The sequence below is a fragment of the Hemiscyllium ocellatum genome, chromosome 37, assembly GCF_020745735.1.
Source record: "Hemiscyllium ocellatum isolate sHemOce1 chromosome 37, sHemOce1.pat.X.cur, whole genome shotgun sequence".
Classification (NCBI taxonomy): Eukaryota; Metazoa; Chordata; class Chondrichthyes; order Orectolobiformes; family Hemiscylliidae; genus Hemiscyllium; species Hemiscyllium ocellatum.
In genome coordinates, this window is record NC_083437.1 from 45,420,214 (window position 1) to 45,440,947 (window position 20,734).

The window sequence follows — 20,734 nt, forward strand, 5'->3', positions numbered from 1 at the left end:
ATCAAGAGCAATGGATACAATAGGTAAGGTGTTTGGATGTGCAGCAAAATCTCTTTCAGATGTGGAAGGATCATTTGGGGCCTTGTATAGAGGTGAGGGGAGAGGTGTGGGAGCAGGTCTTACACTTCTTGCAGTGGCAAGGGAAGGTGCTGGGAATGGAAGGTGGGTTGGTAGGGGGCGGGGTGGTGTGATGTGTGGATCTAACAAGCGAGTCACGGAGGGAATGGTCTCTGCAGAATGCTGAAAGGGGTAGGGAGTAGGGAGGGAAATATATCTCTGGTGGTGGGATCTGACTGTGGGTGGTGGACATGGCAGAGGTATCTGGAGATTGGTGGGGTAGAAGGACTGGGGGATTTATTTAGACAGGTGAATACTAGCTGTATCACAGTGATTGGAAGGACTGTCACTTGGAAGTAGTCATTGAGGTCATCTCCTGTTAAAGTGATTACTTACTTTGAGCTTGTGCCCTTTGTATTAACTGATTCCTTTCAGAGAAATAAAAGTACACTTGAGAAATATTCAGCAGGTCAGGTAGAACCTGGCGAGTTTGTGTTTTAACGATGAGAGGACTGTCCTACAAGTGGAATGGGTCATATTTTCTGTGGCTCCTAAGAATGAGAATTGGTCTCATTGAAAAGTGGAAAATAGTTACAAGGTTTTGGAAGAGTGTGTAGAGTATTTCTAAGATGGAGATCCATAGATTTTCATACATTATAAAATTTGGGAAAGTGGAATTATAGAATCCCTACAGTGTAGAAAGAGGCCATTTAGCTTATCAAGTCCACCCTGGCTCTCCAAAGGGCATTGTACCCAGACTCAACCCCTCCACCCTATACCCGAAACCCCATATTTCCCATGGCTAACCCACCTAGCCCACACATCGATGGACACTATGAGCAATTTAGAATGGCCAATTCACTTAACCTGCACCTTTGGACTGTGGGAGGAAACCGGAGCACCTGGAGGAAACCCACGCAGACACGTGGAGATTGTGCAAACTCCACACAGGCACAATTCCTGCACCCAAAGCAGGAATCAAACCTAGTTCCCCAGCACTGTGAGGCAGCAGTACTAACCATTGAGCCATCGTGCTGCCCAAATTGAGCTTGATGATTAGCCATGATCTTATTGAATGGTGGAGCAAGTTCATGGGGCTGAAGGGCCTCCTCCAGTTTTTGTGTCTGAGTTAGTGTATTTGTCAAAACATTTGAATTTGTAATCTGTTGTTCGGATGTGATCCCCTATTCCCCAATAAAACTTGGTTCAACTTGAATCTGTCAAACTCGAATAAAGAGTTCAGTTTAGCTGTAAACTTGCACTGCATAACCCCCATCCCATTCCCGAAGGAATCCTGGCATGTAGAGAATTTTGCTTTGTCTATCTGTAAATGATTAATCTATTCCTCAGTTCCTCCCACCCTGAGCATTTGTTCTTCACAGATTCTGGTTAGCTGAACATGGATCAATCCCCAGTGTTTGTTTGTGTAAACAGGACAGCCTTTCTTCAGTCGGAACACCTCATAAAAGGGACTCGTTCACCTACAGCACGTGGTTGGATGACAGTGTCAGCATGACGAGTGCACTGAGTGCTGGGAGCTCGACAGGTGAGTTTGAGCAGGTTCATACCTGATCTCCATTTTCACAAATATATTGGAATCACGTGTCCCTCATGCATAGGTACACTGAAAATAGGAGAAAGTGAGGACTGCAGGTGCTGGAGAGTCAGAGTCAAAGATTGTGGTGCTGGAAAAGCGCAGCAGGTCAGGCAGCATCCGAGGAGCAGGAGAGTTGACATTTCGAGCATAAGCCCTTCATCAGGAATGAGGGGGATGAGGCAGACAGACAAATAAGAGGGTGGCGATAGGTAGATACAGGTGGGGAGTGATGGTGATAGGTCAGAGAGAAGGATGGAGTGGATAGGTGGAAAGGAAGATGGACAGGTAGGACAGTTCAAGAGGGTGGTGGATCTGGGTTGGAGTTGGAGGGTTGGATCTGGGAAGAGGTGGGGGGAAGGGAAAAAAGAAAACTGATGAAGTCGATGTTGATGCCGTGTGGTTGGAGGGTCCCAAGGTGGAAGATGAGGCCGTCTTCCTCCAGGTGTCAGGTGGCTTGGATTTGGTGGTGGAGGAGTCCCAGGATTTGCATGATCTTGGTGGAATGGGAGGGGGAGTTGAAATTGTTAGCCAAGGTAATTCAGCACTTTGAACCCCCACTGCCATTCATTAGGATCATGGCTGATCACCCAACTCAACAGCCTGTTCCCACTTCTCCCCCACCCACATTGTTTCCAGTGATGCCAATGGCCAATCAGGTTCCCAGCGTCTCACTGAGATGACGCTGAATACTTTACCTCTCTTTGCAGCATTTTCCAGTCTTGTAATAAACCATTAGACCAATTCACAGCACCATTGTGAAAATAGTTAGTGTATCTGAGCTTGTGGCAGTGGCCCCGATTACAACATGGTCTGATCAAGAAAGAAACTGGAAAAAGACCGACCCTGTGGAATAATAAGGAAGAAAGAGCAACCGTGTACAGCAAGATGAAGGTCAAGGGTCTGACCAAATGTTTTGAGCTTGATGTTGGGTGTAGAACGTTGAGTCTTATTCCTTGTGTTTCACTGGAACATTGCACCAGACTGTGACAGAAAGGTTCGGGAACAAAGTGAAGAATTAAAATGCCAAGCTCACATTCGGAGCAAAGCAGTTTCTGCAGCCATGTCTGGTCTCCCCAGTGTAGAGAAGATGGCATTGTGAGCAGTGAATGCAGAGAGGTAATCAGAGATTGAAGGAAACACAGCCAGACCACTGAGCACTGAGGGCGAGCAGGGAGTGCATCTCCTGTGTTTGCACAAAAAGGTGTGATAGGGAAGGGAGGGAGTGTTAAAGCTGACTAAGGAGTGGACAGGGGTGTGGAGGAAAGACTGGTCTCTGTGAAATGCTGAACAGAGAGAGTGACATGTTTGGTGATTGCACCACATCAATGCTGATTCTTTGAGATTGGTGGTGTGAGAATTGAGGAAAAACAGGACCCTACTGACCATACTGGGCAGGAATGATCAGTTACTGGAAAAGGAAGATGTCTCTGTAGGACTGGTGGGGAAAACAGAATCTTTGGGACAGATGCCTCAGTGATAGAGAAACTGGTATTTCCAGGCAGTAGGATGTGCGGAAGAGTCGTTGAGAAAGTGTTTCTTCACTATATCCAATACCACTCTCTCTGGCAGTGCTTTGTGAAATCCTTTAGTGTTTCATTCCCTCCTGGCTTTTTCCCTGTGAAACAGCTTCTCTTACGTTTTTCCTGCTTTCCCTTCCCTACCATTAGTTTAAAGACGGTACCAACTCCCTTCAGCTCTGATGAAAGGTCATTGAGCCGAAACATAAACTCAGCTCCCCACACCCTGCAGATGCTGCCCGATCTGCTGGACTCTGGCAGCTATCTGAACATGTGTTTTCATTAACTTTGTTGTCATCATTTCTCGTGTCTGATGATTGACATCTTTACCTTCATTCCAATGCCAGGTGTTTACTGAGGCCCTCTTTTTACATAATTTATATTCACAATTCTCTTCTTGATCAATTTCCTTCTTCAGTTACATATACAAACCTCTGGCTTGGAATTGTTTTTTACCTGCATATAGGCTCTCAGTAGGTGACACATTTAGAAATGCGCTGCAGCCAAGGCTCCTACGAGATTGAGCATCAAATTGAATTAGCATAATTTTGGTAAAATGCAAATAGCAGTTGTCAGTTGGCTCACTATGAATCTGGGTTTCTATTGGACAGAGACATGCAGGACCAGTCTGTCCTGCCTGGCACTGAAGGGGCCAGTTAGTGTGGGAACCTCGCACTGAGGCAGAACTGCAGAGAAATCTGTGATTAACACTTTGTAAACTCTCAAACTAAACTCTTGTGAAACTTTGGTTGTAATGTTTCTGGGGAAGAGGTGAGGGGGTTAGGATGCAGGAAGTGGATTATAATTGGGGAACCCTTTCAGACTGGGAGGCTAAACCAATCACCTATCATTTTTGAAATATTGTTTCCTTTCCAACATCCAATCAGATTGACAGGTTGCTCACTGGCCTAGACAAAGGGTCAGGGTCCATGGTTTCAGGGGAGATTGTGGAATATGGTGGAGAGGGAGGTACTATGAGGTGGAGGAGACCGTGGGACAGATGGAAGGCAAATGGGATGACAAATCATTGGACAGGAACCTTGGGGTGGGGTGGATCTGGGACAGGGCGATGTCTGATTGTCCCTTTGAAGACTGGCCATGATCAGCAGGAGGTTGGCTCATAGGGTCAAGCGGGAGATTCTCGAAGGCAACAGGAAGATTCTTGTGTTCCTCCTGATGGCATTCTTCAGCCTGAATTATTCCTCAGTGTGAGATTTCCACAGCAGCCATCTTTGTTGTCTCTTCTGTATAAGTCTATCTGTGTCCTTTAGGAAACAGATTGATGAGATCCCAGAGCTCAGCAAGTGACTGAATCAGACTTTCCTCCTGGTTCTTTTACACAATTCGTTTCTACAACTGTTTTCAGTAAACCATGCAAATTAACTTGGAAAATTATAAATGCTGACAACTTTGTAAACCAAGTCTAAAAACAATAAACAATGAAATAGTTTTTGCAAACATTTTCCTGTCAGAATGATCCTTAGTTTGAAAGTTGTCTAAACTTCAAACACTTGACACTTCAAACACAATGTCAAGTGTGCGTCCTCTAAACAAGTTTGGAACTTTATGGGATTTTTTTGTGTTTAGTCATGCACATACAAGTCTTGCCAACTCTTTGATATGTGTAGGTGGCCCACGTCTGGATGCTAACCGAGCTGGTGACTTACCGAGACCAGAGATCAAAATTAAACTCGAGAGAACTGAGCAGCAGAAACCCAATCAGGTAAGAAAATGTCGCACTTCATTTTGTTTCTGGTGTGATTTTAATTGTGTTTCCCACATTTGTCCAGTCTGTGCTTGTCCACTCTGTGTTTGTACAAATTGTGGATTCTGGGCCTTATGTTTATTGTCAGTTTTGTTCTGTTCAACATTAATTTTGTGTGAAAGCCTTTTTATTCTGATAGAAGTAAAATTTGGCAACCTTTCATAATTTTTATATGCGTATGCTAAAGTTTTTGATTCAATGTGTTAATTTCCCAGCCAAGTAGAAAATGAAATGTAAGAAACGATACCAGGTATGGTGCAGGATTTCCAGGAGCTCCACCCCTTCTGCCATCCCTGAAAAATTAACAATTAATTCATTTAAAAAATAGGCTTATCAAACCTTCAACATACACACTCCTACAACACAACTTTACATTCACTTTCCACACTAGTGAAGAAAGAAAAATTGAGAGAATTTTGGTTATTAAGAGTGTGAAGTCCTACTTATTGTCAGTTGTAAAGGAACATTAGTGTGGCCATACGAAAAGAAGAGTGGGATTAACTGGATGTTTCTTTCTTAAAGCTTCTTTTTCATTCACTAGATGTGGGGGTCACTGACTAGGCCAGCATTTATTGTCCACCTCTAATTGCCAGAGGGCAGTTAAGAGTAAATAATATTTCTGGGGTCTGGAGTCACATGTAATCCAGTCCAAGGTAAATTTCCTTTCCTATAGGACATTAGTGAAACCAGGTGGGTTTATCCTTACAGTCAGCAACAGTTTCATGGACAACATGAGGTTTTTAATTCCAGATTATTTTTGAATTCAAATTCCACCATCTGCTGCAGCAGGATTTAAACCCAGGTGCCCAGAACATTACTTGGGTTTCTGGATTAATAGTCTAGCAGTAATTCTATTAGGCTGTCATCTACAACTGTTTTAGATGCTATAGGTCAAATAGTTTCCTTCTGCAGTAAACACTCAGAGACCAGACAAAATTTGACAATACATGCTGAAAATCACAGCATGTCAGGCAGCATCCATAGGCTTGTTCATGTCAGGTAGCATCCATAGGCTTGTTCATGTCAGGCAGCATCCATAGGGGCTAGTTCATGTCAGGCAGCATCCATAGGCTTGTTCATGTCAGGCAGCATCCATAGGGACTAGTTCATGTCAGGCAGTATCCATAGGCTTGTTCATGTCAGGCAGCATCCATAGGCTTGTTCTCTGCTTGACCCATGGTAATCTCCAGCATTTTTAGTTTTCAGTTCAGATTCCAGCATTTGCAGTAATTTGCTCCTAATACCCAGAGACAGATGCTTATGTCATGTGGGTTGTGATGACCAACGGTGTCCAAGCAGAACAAACTCAGTTTACCTTTACAACTTGTTACTCTGGGACCGTCAACCTGTTTCCATTGTGAATGGTGAATTCTAGCAAACTATTTCAACACGCAAACAGATTTACATTAAGCCCAATACTCACTGATAAATGAACCTAGAACCTTATACACAGCAAGGCTCAGTTACAGAGTGGGGATGGAATTCATTAGCCATGTGCTGGGGAAGCTCATTTTTCAGATTTATTTACATAGTTCCTCTGTACATACACTTTAGCTGGGTGTGTGCGTAACTCAAGATATACGGACAAAGAAGTCGTATTTACTAATGAATAGAATCCCTACAGTGTGGGAGCTGGCCATTCGGCCCATCAAGCCCAAAGAGCATCCCACCCCCTATCCTATTCTACTCTGTCCTGGCAACCCTGCATTTCTCAAGGTTAATCCATCTAACTTACACATCCCTGAACACTATGGTCAATTTAGCATGGCCAATCCACCTAACCTGCACATCGTTGGACAGTGGGAGGAAACAGGAGCACCCAGAGGGATGCCCATGCAGACACAGGGAAAATGTTTAAACTCCACACAGTCACCCAAGGGTGGGATTGAACCCGGGACCCTAGTGCTGTGAGGTATCAGTGCTGACCTCTGAGCCATCATGCCACCCTAGAATATAATGTCAGCAAATGTACATCTAGTTTAATTGTTCCTGCAGAACCAAAGAATGTTGGAACTGAGGAAAATTTGGGATAATAAAGCTTTAAATATTTGATTGGCATTTAATTAGAAGGCAAGTATAAACAATAATCAATTATTTTATTGTATATGCCAAAATATGTTGTTTCTTCCAAACCATGCATTCTGCATGTTATCACACACAGTGTATGTTCGTGTATGAATTCAACACTTCCATCCATGTAAAAAAGTGTCAGTTGGGGATTTTATTTGATCATTATAATTCTCTTCCTATATCAGTCTTAAAACACATTGCAGATGTGAACTGCTGATGGTTTGTTTTCTCCTGGAATAATTACCATCATTATTCAGTTTCAAATTGATGAAGTTATTTTACACTTTGCTTTTCAAGTCCACACAAGTTTAAGAATAGTTTGTACTGAAGTAAGGGACTGTGGTGTAGAAAAGCTGCTATTCATGAGCTTGTGAGACAATCTGCTTTTATTAACAAAGAATTTCAGTTGTAACATGTTGATGGCTCATTGTGACCATTCTTGGTGTGTGACTTCAGAATTCAACTGAGTGTTGTACCTTTCAGAGAGTTTGAATCTGCTTAGAGCTGGTAGCATTTTTGGTCAGTCCTGGCTGTTACATAAAGTTTAAATGTTCCAATTCTGATTACTTAGATTACCAATAACCTGTCTGAGTAGGTTATGTGTAAATGAGTGTGAATACACAATAATTTGCATTCATTTTAAAACATTAAAAAGACTGGCATCTGTAGCACAACAGCAGGAGTAGGCCATTCAGCCCTTCAAGCCTACTCCCCATACCCTGTGGTCCCTTTAGGCTTGAGCATTAATCTAACTCCTTCCTGAAAACATTTATTATTTTCATCTCATCCCTTTGCTGTAGTAGAGAATTCCACAGGCTTCCCATTCTCTGGGTAAAGACAATTCTCCTCAGCTCAGTCCTATCTGATCAAACTGTCCAGCTAGAAATTGGTCAAAGCTGATCCCAGTAGCTCCAGCTGTGAACAGAAACATTTAATGATTGTGAGAGAAAAATGCTACTTAACATTGACTAAATTAATACGGAAAAAACATGTCAACATTCTAATGGTGCATCACCCAAACAATATAAAATGATGGCAGCCCCACTTCAGGCTCATACTTTGAGTCACAATCTTTTCCACAGAATCTGAGACATCTCGAAAGAAGATTTTGTAACAAATTTGAGACAAACAAGATACAAACTTGCCTTCAACAGAGTTCTCCATTCAGTTGTCTGGCGTTGGAGCTTGATGCAGTCTAGCATAGTCCAGGATTTCTCATGGTCCGCAGAGAAGGGGGACTGTGTAGAAGCCAATGCCCCACTTTCACAATGACTCCAAAATGTAAAGGTCTTGATATCACTTTCACATCCACAGACAGAAGCTACTGAAGGGTTAGAGTACCAGGTGGTTGTGAGGCTAGGGTACCAGATTAGTGTGGGGATAGGGTACCAGGTGGGTGTGGGGGTAGAATATTAGGTGGGTGTAGGGGTAGGGTAGCAGGTGGGTGTGGGGGTAGGGTACCAGGTGGGTGTTGTGATTTGGTACTAGGTGGGTGTGGGGCCAAAGTATCAGGTGGGCATGGTGATTGGGTACCAGATGGGTGTGGGGCTAGAGTACCAGGGGATGTAGGGTTGGGTGCCAGGTGGATGTGGGGCTAGGGTACCAGGTGGGTATGAGGCTAGGGTACCAGGGGATGTGGGGCTGGAGTACCAAGTGAGTGTAGGGCTGGGTGCCAGGTTGGTGAGAGTGTGGCTTGAAGCGGGTAGAATGGGTCCAATTGGGAGGTAGTCCTGGGGATTTTGGAGTCCAATGGGGAATCGAGGGGAGTTGAAGATCAGGTCCAAAGGATGGGGGTCTGGTCTGGGAAAGGGAATGGGGAATTGTGTATTGGGTTCAGTTGGGTAGGGCTATGAGGTTGGGTAAGGCTGAGCTGCATGGGGTTGAGTCAGGGATCAGAAGGTGGGCACCCTTCATGTGGGGGAGTGGCGGGGGCAGAGTTAGTGGATAGCAAGTTAGGATCAGTGTAATGGTTATGTAGGAGTTTAAGCAGGTTCGGATCCCTGGAAACATCTGCTGGTTAACCAATGAGTGAAGTTAGATTGAACTCTCCGAGGTCTCTAACTCAGAGTTTCTGATCTCTAATCACCTATTGTGAGTTTAAACTTCCAGGCAGTTTCTGAGGAGTATCTAAACATCCACGTGGCCACGAGATACAACTCATGTCAAAGCTGCCTCAATAACAAGCAGCACGTCAGAACATCAGTTTTCACATTTTGGTGTCATTTCCTCAAAACCAAATCCAAGAATCTTAGCAGAAAGATGTTATTCCTCTATGGTTAATGTCTGGCTGATAAATGGCTAAATTTATTCTTTTTCAAATCAACATATTCAGCGATGTCCTCTGCAGCAGGTGGGACTCAAACCTGGGCCTCCGTGCTCAAGGTTAGGGACACTACCACTGCTCCACGAATGCCTTAAATGATTAAATTAGTTTAGAGATTATGGAATGTATTAGTACTTTTGGAAAATACTGAAGGATTGGTCGTTCAAAACCTCTTGGGGTGGTACTCTCTCTGAGAGTGGTAGTGTCCCTACACCTAGACCAGGGGGCCTGAGTTCAAATTCTGCTTGCTGTAGAGGTGCGTACTAACATCTCTGAACAGGTAGATTAGAAAAATAAGTTAAGTTAAAAAAAATATAGTAGTGGGAGTTGTTAAGACACACCTGTGCTGCCAGTGGGAGTTGGACTGAGCCACACAGCCTCTAATAACCATAGTATCTATCTTGTTAATTTGCACCTGATTGCTTCCATGTAATACATGAAATTGTGTTTAATAGAACAGTATAACGCTGTAGGGCCTGTCAGCCCTGCTGATACTGTGCCAAGCATTTATCTTAATCTAAGATCACCCTAACCTACACCCCCCTCAATTTCCTGCTGTCCATGTGCTTTCCATAAGTTGCTTAAATGTTCCTAATGTCTCTGACTCTACTACCATCACTGGCACCACCACACACCCATTACTCTCTGCGTAAAGTACCTACTCTGACATCTCTATACCTTCCTCCAATCACCTTAAAATTATGACCCCTCATGACAACCATTTCTGCCCTGGGGAAAAGTCTCTGGCTATCTACTCTCTCTATGCCCCTCATTACCTTGTACGCCTCTACCAAGTCACCTGTCTTTCTCTTTCTCTCCAGTGTGAAAAGTCCTAGCTCACTCAACCTTTCTTCATAAGACATACCTTCTAATCCAGGCAGCGTCCTGGTAAATCTCCTCTGCACCCTCTCTAAAGCATCTGCTCCTTCCTATAATGAGGTGACAGAACTGGACGCCATATTCCAAGTGTGGTCTTGTGCAGCAAAACCTCACGGCTCTTAAACTCAATCCCCCCTGTTAATGAAAGCCAAAACACCATCCACCTTCATAACAACCCTATCAACTTGGGTGGCAACTTCAAGAGATCTATGTACATGGAGCCCAAGATCCCACTGTTTCTCCATACTGCCAAGAATCCTGTCTTTCACCCTGTATTCCACATTCGTCACCATACTAGGTAACATCATTAGTGAGTCTCTGGATGAAGGACAGACACAGAACAACAAGGCATAGCCATTAGACAGTGACAAACACAGAAAATGAAAAAAAAAAGACCTGCAGGAAAAGAAAATAGACAAACTTACACAAAATAACAACACAGACATCTGACCCACCTTTAACAGACACTGAAAAGGCCATCTTAGTAAGAGGATTAAATTACAACTTCCAGGATATGGACAAGAAAGATTTCTTAGCAGCCTTAGAAACCACACTGAAAGACACCCAACTCACAGAAGAAACCCAGCAAGCCATCAGACAGACAGTCAGACCAACATTAAGCAGGAAAAAGGAAGGAAACACACTCAATACACAAGAAAGTAAAGTACTAGAAAGACAAAAAACACTGTGATCCTACCTGCAGACAAAGGATGCTTGACAGTCATTTTAAATCAAAGACTACATTGAGAAAGCGAATGTGCTACTTGCAGAAACCAAGTAGCAATAGACCTGACCCCACAATGAGAGAACTGAATCGCAGCCCTACTCAAAAAAAACTTCAAAAATCTGGAGAAATAAAACTGACTTCTAGAAAATGAAACCAGATGGATCCAACACACCACGTTTTTATGGAGTACCCAAAAGTCATAAACCAGGAGTCCCCTCAGACCTATAGTCTTGCCATCTGGAACACCAACTTGCAGATTGACCAAGGCGCTGTGGCTTCATCCAGAGGCCCACTGATAATGTTCCTAATAGGGTGACGAAATATCTGAAAATGAACCTTTCAGCTCAGTGAGCAAATCTACATCCAGAACCTCAACCTGAGCCACAAACCTTCTCAAAACTCACCAAAAGAAAGATGTCTTGCTTTCAGTCTCACCAACTGACTTGGAATTGAGTAGCATCAATAAGTCTTTAACTGGAGACGGTGTGATAGTGTTGACATGCAATTGATGACTCTTCCAGTTGTCTGAGTTTCAGACAATGCTCTCAGCTGGATCATTCCGTCAATGCCTCCACCTGCCTGTTGCTGCAGTCAAGCCCATTGCTGTAATGACCAACCGAGCACAAAAAATAGTTATCAAGGTGTACAGAATAATCAGGGCCTTGGGTCAGCACTGAAAACAAATCAATGGAATGAAAAACTGGCGCATAGCTCTGAATAAATTTGTGTTACAAAGAACTGGAGAAAGCTGAGTAGAACTGTGAGGCAAAGGGACAATGGGATGAAAGGATAGAAATTTGATCTTCCTTGTGATGTAAACTCACTCTGAAATTGTGGAGCCTATTTTGTGATTTTCTCCCTCCTTTCACGCAGCCTATTTTGATTCATGGGTGCATGGGATATTTGCCCTCATTTGTGAAAAGGAATCATACAATTAAAGAGGGCACAGTGCCAATGTAGAAAAAAAGCGTTAAATAGCATTGAATGAGTCGTTTTGTTTTGTGCTTTTAATCATATCAGAGTGCATTGAAAAAGGATCATATCAGAATGAAAGAAAAATCCATGTAGTGTAATAAAGAAAAGGCACATCTGTGCAAGAGGAAAAGAAAACTGTTGATATTTTTAAACATGAAATATTCGACAGAAAGCACCAGATTTACAATAAGTATTCACAATGTTTTAAAAATAAAGGACAATAGTTTGCAATTCCAGTTATTGAAGGTTCTTAAAGAAAGCAGCTACAATGCTGCTGTTTTGAATCTTTTTTATGTTTTTCAACTATTTGCCTTTTTCTTAGCAATCTGTTATTCAAACACTCTTTCTGTTATGTGTTAAATGTAAGCTTTCTCTGCATGTGGGGTGATGCTTTGCAGCTTATATGTAGCATTTGTACCCGAATGTCATTCAAACGTTTGATCAACTTTCACCTTAGGAATTGGAATTAAAGGCTTTTTTTCTTTAGACTGAAATTAGATGCATTTAATGTAACTTTTTTGCAGCAAGATCTGGAGAATTAATATTGAAGCAGTTTAACAAAGGTAAGTTTGGAACTGGATTAAATTTTTAGTTTTATTTTAAATTCCAACTCTCTCTAAACTAACAAGTCTAATTTAGTGACTTTGTTTAATTTGTATGCCTTTGGCTAAATGCTTTGTCTGTCTAATAGTGAGTGGTCTGTCTCTGTCAATCACACGTTAGAATTTGACAATTTTCACAGGTAACTGCTGAGAGATTCTAAATATGACACAGAACTGCAATTAGCATCTAATCTTTAATTGCTAATTTTCCCTAAAGGTACTGAATTTTGGAAAAGCCAATGAGAGCAGAACTTATACATTTAATGGCAAGGTCCTGGGAGTGTTGTTGAACAAAGAGACCTTGGAGTGCAGATTCATAGCTCCTTGAAAGTAAATAGGATAGTGAAGAAGGCTTGAATGTAGTCTGGAGTCCGTGTGGGATCAGTGGGTTCCGTGGGCAGGCACTGGGAGGGAGATGTGGCTGTGGTAGCGAGTCTGCTTCAGGATGTGGCTGAAGAGCCAAGGAGATGCCCTGGAGAGTGCAGTGAGAAAGAGACTTACTGAGATCCTTGTCGAGGGAGGAGGAGAACTTCTTCAAGGTAGGCATCCTTGGAAGAGGCTTCGCAGTGAGGTTATAATCAACTAGGAGAAAGTGAGAACTGCAGATGCTGGAAATCAGAATCGAAGAGTGTGGTGCTGGAAAAGCACAGCAGGTCATGCAGCATCTGAGGAGCTGGAGAATCAACGTTTCAGGCATAAGCCCTTCATCAGGAACCAGGAAGCCCTTCCAGCACCACACTCTTCGACTCTGATCTCCAGCATCTGCAGTCCTTACTTTCTCCTAGTGAAGAAGGTGTTTGGTATGCTCTCCTTTATTGGTCAGAGTATTGAGTACAAGAGTTGAGAGGTCATGTTGCGGCTGTACAGTACATTGGTTAGGCCATTGTTGGAATATTGCATCCAGTTCTGGTCTCCTTCCTATTGGAAGGATGTTGGGAAACTTGAAAGGGTTCAGAAAAGAATTACAAGGATGTTGCCAGGGTTAGAGGGTTTGAGCTATAGGGAGAGGTTAATTGGCTGGGGCTGTTTTCCCTGGAGCGTCGGAGGTTGAGAGATTTTATAAACCTTATAGAGGTTTATAAAATCATAAGGGACATGATAGGATAAATAATCAAGATCTTGTCTCTGGGGTTGGGAGTGTCCAGAACTAGACAGTATAGGATTGGGATGAGAGGGAGAAGATATAAAAGGGACCTAAAAGGCAAATTTTTCACATAGAGGGTGGTGTGCGTATGGAATGTGCTACCAGAGAAAATGATGGAGGCTGGTGCAATTACAGCATTTAAAAGGCATCTGGCTGGGTATATGAATAAGAATAGTTTAGAGGGATGTGGGCCAATTGCTGGCAAATGGGACTAGATTAGGTTAGGAGATCTGGTCAGCATGGCTGAGTTGGTCTGAAGGATCTGTTTCCATGCTGTACATCTCTATTACTCTAATTCCAAACCCAGAGTGGTATATCTGAACAAAAGCAACAATAAAGCAGTTCAGCAAAGGTGCCTAAGGCAGCAAGATTCAAAGATATGATGATAGATTAGCAACGGCAAACATGTATAGAATTAATTCATAATTTGCCGCAAGTATACATCCAATTACTTGGTAGCACAGAAGTTGAATGTTGCTGGAAAGACAGACACGTTGCTATAGCTTTTTATTAAATATAGATTTCTTTTAAAAGCCTCACAGGAAACGTGCACCAAGTGTGGCTGATAACAGAAGCTAAAGATGATATTAGATTGCAGAATGAGCTTCAGCTTGTTGTCAAAAAGTGAGTAAAAGATTTTACAATCCAGCAAGATCTGACTAAGAAAGAGAATCTGATAAACAGAATATGAGAGTAAACAGGACAGTAAAGGCCTCTATAGGTTTACAAATAGCAAGCGAATAACACTTCCTTAGCGAGAGGAGAAATTTTAATGGGGAAGAAGAAAATGGCAAAAATATTAAACAATTGATTTGTGAGTTTCCATCATGGACACAAAAGAAGTTACAGGAGTACAGTAAGAGAATGGCATGATTTGGAACTTAATAGTATGGGAGATTTTATAATTGAACTAAAAGCCATAGAGAAGTCCTGTAGAGCTGACAGTCATTACCTTAGGATTTGAAGAGAGAATGGTTTGCATTTTCAAAATTCTCTAGATTCTAGAACAATCAACTGACTGGAAAGTCATAAACCACAGCACTGCTGTTCAAGAAAGGAGGGAAAGTTACTACAGGGAACAGGACCAAAGGGTGGAGAGAGAAACAGGGATAACTGATCAGTTCCTCCAGTACTTGATGGTTTTGTTTAGATTTCGAACATCCACAGTATTTTATTTTTATTTAGCTATTGGTCAGTTAGCCAGTAGATTTATAAGGGTTTTGTAGCACACAGAGAGGCCTCTAACCCATCATGTCTGCGCCATCCATTCAAATCCCATTTTCCAGCACTGTCCACTTGTTGGAGTTATACTTGGCACAAAGGTAGATGGTTGTTGGAAGTCAGTCACCTCAGCACCAGGACATCTCTACAGCACTCCAAAACTAGTGTTTTCAACTGAACCTCTTTGGACTATAACCTGGTGTCATGTGATTTTTGACAGACTTCCTCAGGTTAGTGTAGTGTCCTAGACTCAGCCATCTTCAACAATTTCATCTTCCCTCCATCATGAGATCAGATGTGGGGATGTTCATAATGTTCCGCACCATTTGATCGCCCCAGAAACTGAAGCAGTCCATACCCAAATGCAGCAAGATCTGGACTGTATCCAGGCTTGGGCTGTTAACCAGCAGTAATTTTCCACCTTCCATCTTTCCAGAACTTAACCATCTCTGCTTGACATTCAATTATATTGTCATCATTGAACTCCCCCAATATCAGTATTCTGGTGATGTGGGGGAATGGGTAACCCTTGAGCAGTAACTAACTGGACTAACTGTAAAAATACAGCGGCTATGAGGAACCTGAGGAATCAAACTGGACCCAAAACATTGACTCTGCTTTCTATCCACAAATGCTGTCAGACCTGCTGAGCTTTTCCAGTATTTTCTGTGTTTTTCCCAAACATGATGTTTCTTGACTGGGATTTCCAGTGTAGATCAGAATGCAGAAGGATGATAGGAGAATGAGACTTACTGCGAGTTGGGGCATGGCTTCAATGTTTTGGGTAACGTCATATTTGAGGAATGTCGAAATTGGGAGCAGTGTATTGGAAACAGCAAGGAATGGTTGTGGGCTTAAGCAGCAGATGAGCTGAAACAGGGTTGGAGTTGAGCGAGATTGCAGGCATGGTCTCGGAATGTGATCAGGAGTTCATCTCTGAGTGAGGTACAACACACTAGTAGCAGGTTTTATTGCTGTTTTTTTACCAGGGAGAGGGAGTGATGTAGTAGCTCCGGTCTAAGGATATTTCTCAAGATTTAATCAGAGGAAATTTCACACAAGGAGTCTGGCAGGAGAGGAGGAGAGAGGGAGGAGAGATGAGGCAGGATGGACATGAGGGGGCATTCATTCAAACTGCATCAATTACCTGCCCTCCTTTGTCTCTTTGCACTCTGATATCCAAACCCTCTCAGGCATTGTCCTGCCCCCCTCCCCCCAACCCCCCAGGCACACCCCCCCGGCCCCCCACCAAAGCACACTCCCCCCCCGACACTCTCTCCCCCCGACACACTCTCACCCAGATACACTCCCCCCCCCCCCCCCCCCCCCCCCCATAACCGTCCCCCCCCAGGCACACTCCCCACCCTACCCCCAGGTACACTGCTCCCTACCCAGCTGCACATTACCCTCAGGGTACCTGACCTCACACTTTGTTTAGACTCTCATTATTTGACAGAAACTGTCAAAAGTGTTTGTCTGTGAATGTGGTCATTTACATTTCCGAGTACAGCTGCTGTTGGCTGTGAGAAATGTACTGGATCTCCTGTGCAGCTCTGCGCCCATGGGAACTGTCAGAATGAATGGTCTGAAGCCTCCTGACTGGAACCTCCTGAACACAGAGCATTTTCCAGTCATAAAGTGGACTTTTTGTGAGATTGTCACTGTTCAGAAAATCTGAGTTTAAATGAAATTTAAAAATACAGAGGATAAGCCACCGCTGTTTGGAAAGTTGCGTTGCAGTGTCAATGAGAAATATTTTTCTCATACTTAAGGAAGTTTGTGAGTGCACCTGAATGTGACAGCATCACATGATGTTGTTGTTGAGTTGTTTTCCTGAAGAGAACACATTTTGCAAACCCAGTGGACATCAGATATCATGCAATGTCTTAACAATTAACTTGTGTGCTTCAGCAATTACACTCTCACCGCCATTTATTAATGATTATGCTCTTACACCTGAATACTGCCTAATTTCTCTCATTCGATTCCACCATCAAAGTTGTTACTACAGTGAAACCTGTATAAACAGCCTCCTACACAAAAGAAAATGGTCACCCATCGACATAGTCAAACAACTTGGTTTAAATTACTCAAGAAGCATTGAATCTCAAGTCTCTAACAAATGACAAACCTGACAGTTTTTAATGCACCAAACTGTTTGACAGCTGCAATCATGGAATTAAGAATTCGGTTGCAGCAGGGTTTCTTGTGAAAGAAGCAGTTTTTGGAGAATGGGGGCCTGCGAACTCACTTTTCATTGAGGAGGAGCACTGGCTCTTTCTGCTGTTGGATTCCCAATTTCAGCACTTTCCCAGCTGCTGTGCATGCTGGGTAAAAAGCTCCACATTTTACTGGCAAATATTTAATTTGTAAACAATGACCCTTTTAAAAATAAGGACAATTAAAGTGAGAATGTTTGTCCTGATTTAGTCCCAATTTACAGATTTCACTGCATTCTCCATCATTATTTCAAGGTGTTATGCTCTCATTTTAAGCAAATTCCTGTAACAATTATTACAAAATTGCCAGTGCATCAATTGACGAAGATCAGGGAGCAAACTATCCTCTTGTAACAAGATGGCAGTGGTTGTTGGAGGTCAGTCATCTCAGCTCCAGGACATCTCTGCAGGAGTCCCTCAGGGGAGTAACCTAGACCCAACCATCTTCAGCTGCTTCATCAGTGACCTTCCCTCCATCATCAGGTCAGAGTGGGGATGTTCGCCAATGTTCAGCATCATTCACAATTCCTCAGATACTGAAGCAGCCCATGTTCAAATGCAATAAGATCTGGACAATATTCAGGTTTGGGCTGACAAGTGACAAGTAACATTTGCACCACACAAATGCCAGGCAATGATCATCTCCAATCACAGAGAATCTAATCTTCATCCCTTGACATTCAATGTCAACATCATCACTCCATTGACTAGAAAATGAACTGCTCCAGCCACAGAAATACTGTTCCTATAAGAACAAGTCAGAAGCCAGGATTTCTGCATCAAGTAACTTACCATCTGACTCCCCAAAAGCCTGTCCCCTATCGACACCTGCATGAATGAATGCAGTCCCAACAACACTCAAGACGTCTGACACCATCCAGGACAAAGCACCCCACTTGATTGGCACCACATCCACTTTCTCCCCATGACCCTTGGTCCCCTTGACGCTCAAGAATCTCTCAGTCTTGATTCCTTCAAACTGTAGGTCAACATTCCAATAGCATAGGGATTCCTTCTTGTTCATGTGCACTTGCTTCTAGTGCTTTATTTACCCAAAGATCCAGATCACTTTACTGTCTTACAATTCGTAATCTCTTAGCCTGAGAAAATAACCTTCATCAATTTGGGACCTAAGTAATTGATTTCTTGTTTTCACACAATGGACTTCACTTGCTACAGTTAAACAAAAAACTTGGAAGAACTGTGATGTTGTAAATCAGAAGCAGAAACGGTAGTTGCTGGAAAAGCTCAGTTCTGAGGATGGATTACTCGACCTGATACATTAACTCTGATTTCTCTCCACAGATGCTGCCAGACCTGCTGAGCTTTTCCAGTAATTTCTGTTTTTGTTAGTTACTTATTTAGTTTGCCTGTACCACTTTGGTTTTTGCTCCTGTCCTTCCTACACTGTGTCAGAAGCAAACCCAGATAAACAATCTCTGTTCCATGTTAGTAATATTTCTGTTGAAATACTGAAGAGCAGGATGGAGACCCTGAGAAATGTCACTTCTACAACCTGTGAATCAGAGAATGTTCACTTTCACCTCATCCCCTCCACCTACTCCATCCCAACCAATTACTAACCCAAACACATTACTGATTTAATTTTCAAGATTAAGTGAAAAGATCCCTTGTGGAGCTTTGTGCAGTGGATTTATTCGATAAGCATGTGATATCCAAAGCAAGATTAGAGAATTGAAACAGTTGGAGTGTTGATACTCCCCTAATTTGAGAAAGAAGAGTGAAAATATTCATGAGTAAGAAGACTGAAAAATACAACATATCTTAAGTGCAGGAATGACAGACTCTCACTTCTTAATGATCAGGAATTTGTTTTCAAAGAGAAATTCTCCATGTGCCTCCAAGTCTTCATAACCCATATTCAGTGTCCATGATTGGGCTTGTATTAGCATGACCCAGTGATGTTGAGAATAATCTTCATGCTTTTGATTTTGTAGAATTACCAAAAAAGACACAAGCTCATGGAGTTGAGGAGAACCCGAAAGTTTGCCACAAATGAAGATGACGCCTTACACTCTAAAGGAAGCCAACCGAAACCAGGACTGTAAAAATGAAGAATTTATTTGGAATTTAGAAATATATTCTCAAACTGCATTGCACTTTGATGGAGATTCAGTTTCAACTGCCTCTATGTAGAAACTATTGTGATTGTCTAATTTTTGTGTTTTGGTGTTAATATTGTCATTGGACATAGTGTAAAAGCACAACTGGTGAAGTGAGTGGAGCATGATCAACACTGTCAAACACTGCATTAGGCCTATTTATGGATTGTTGCTGTGTTTTGGTGATTATTTGCAGCAGCTGGCTAGATATCATCACTGTTGAATGGAAAAAATGTAAATATGCTTTTGTAAATAATGCCAAATAAAAATCTTAAATGTTACAACCAAAATGATCTAAACTGCTTTTTTTTAATAAACACTGGACCCCGATTGTGTGAATTGTACATAAGGAGGCTAGGAAGATTAATCTTCAATACTGGCTCTTGTTAAAGTCACCCAAAAAGATTTGAGAGACACTTTAAGTAATGTTTCTGCCTAAATAATTGTGTTGTGTTTTGTTGAAACCTTCCATTGCAAGCTGCCAGTTGTACAAGCAATCAGAGCTGTTTCTCCTGCTTCTGTTCAGTTTGATTGGAGAACTGCAGCAGGCCGAGGGACTAAGATGTGAGCGTGAGAGAACGTTCTGATATTGAAATGACAAGTAACTGGAAGCTCAGGGTCATGTTTGTGGACTGAGTGAAGATGTTCTACAAAGCAATCACTCAATATGGATTTGATGTCCCAAATAAAGAAACTGCATCTTAAAAATTCAATCATGGCGAGCTAAACCAGCCAAACATTTGCGATCCTTGTTTTGTGAGTAATGATGGACTAAGTTATAATTTTAGAAGATTAAAAGGTGACTTAATTGAAATTTATAATATTCTTAAAGAGTTAGCTCTAAGCCAGAAAGGATGGTTGCTGTGACTGGCTTAGGCCGGACTCAGGGGAGAGCAGAACTAGCGTCAGGATTGGGGACATTTCATTTAACACTGAGAGGGGGAGAGAAATGTCTTCACTCCAAGGAGGAAGGGTAAAACTTGAGAATTCTTGACCCCAAAGTCTATGGAAGCTCAGTCATTGAGTATGTTCAAGACCAAGATCATTATATTTCAGTTAATTCTAATAACTTCAAGGAATAGGGGAATAGTAGAGGGAAATGGCATTGAGTTGGATAATCAGCCATGATATAAAATTGGTACAGTGGCCTTCAGGGACTGAATGGCCTCCTGATCCTATGAGAGAAGTGCAAGTAAATCATTTGTTCTCCTGGGCAGAGAGTTTGGGGTTTGGATGCAATGAAGTAAGAGAATGTAATCAGGAGGAGTCATATCTATTGTGATTCTATGGGAAGTTGGCCCAGGAGTGGGATGAGATGTTGGAGTTGATCAAGGTGTGGAGCAAGCTGGTACAGAGGCAGTGGTTCATTTGGAATCTGACAAAGGGTTTTTCTCCATGTGCTTGGTGCTTCCAATAAAGCTTGCTCCATTTGGATCAATCAAAACTAGGATTCCTGTGAGTCAGTGAGAATATTTCCCCTCTTCAAGGATGCTTTGAAGACTTTTCTGAAGCCTT

The 20,734-nt window shown here is 42.4% G+C and overlaps 1 protein-coding gene across 7 annotated transcripts in view; it reads left to right on the forward strand.

Moving 5' to 3' along the window:
* The window catches only part of rap1gapa (RAP1 GTPase activating protein a), a 385,612-nt gene extending 366,135 nt beyond the window's left edge, over positions 1-19,477 (forward strand). For 6 of the 7 annotated variants that reach the window (XM_060852321.1, XM_060852322.1, XM_060852320.1 and 3 more), the window contains 3 exons: positions 1,492-1,603; positions 4,800-4,894; positions 19,055-19,477. In XM_060852321.1, the coding sequence (XP_060708304.1) occupies positions 1,492-1,603; positions 4,800-4,894; positions 19,055-19,165 (318 nt within the window). In that variant the 3' untranslated portion in view covers positions 19,166-19,477. Of the gene's footprint in view, positions 1-1,491; positions 1,604-4,799; positions 4,895-12,434; positions 12,474-19,054 lie in introns of all 7 variants that reach the window. The other variant, XM_060852325.1, reaches the window with a different exon arrangement.
* The last annotated feature ends 1,257 nt before the right edge of the window (positions 19,478-20,734 follow it).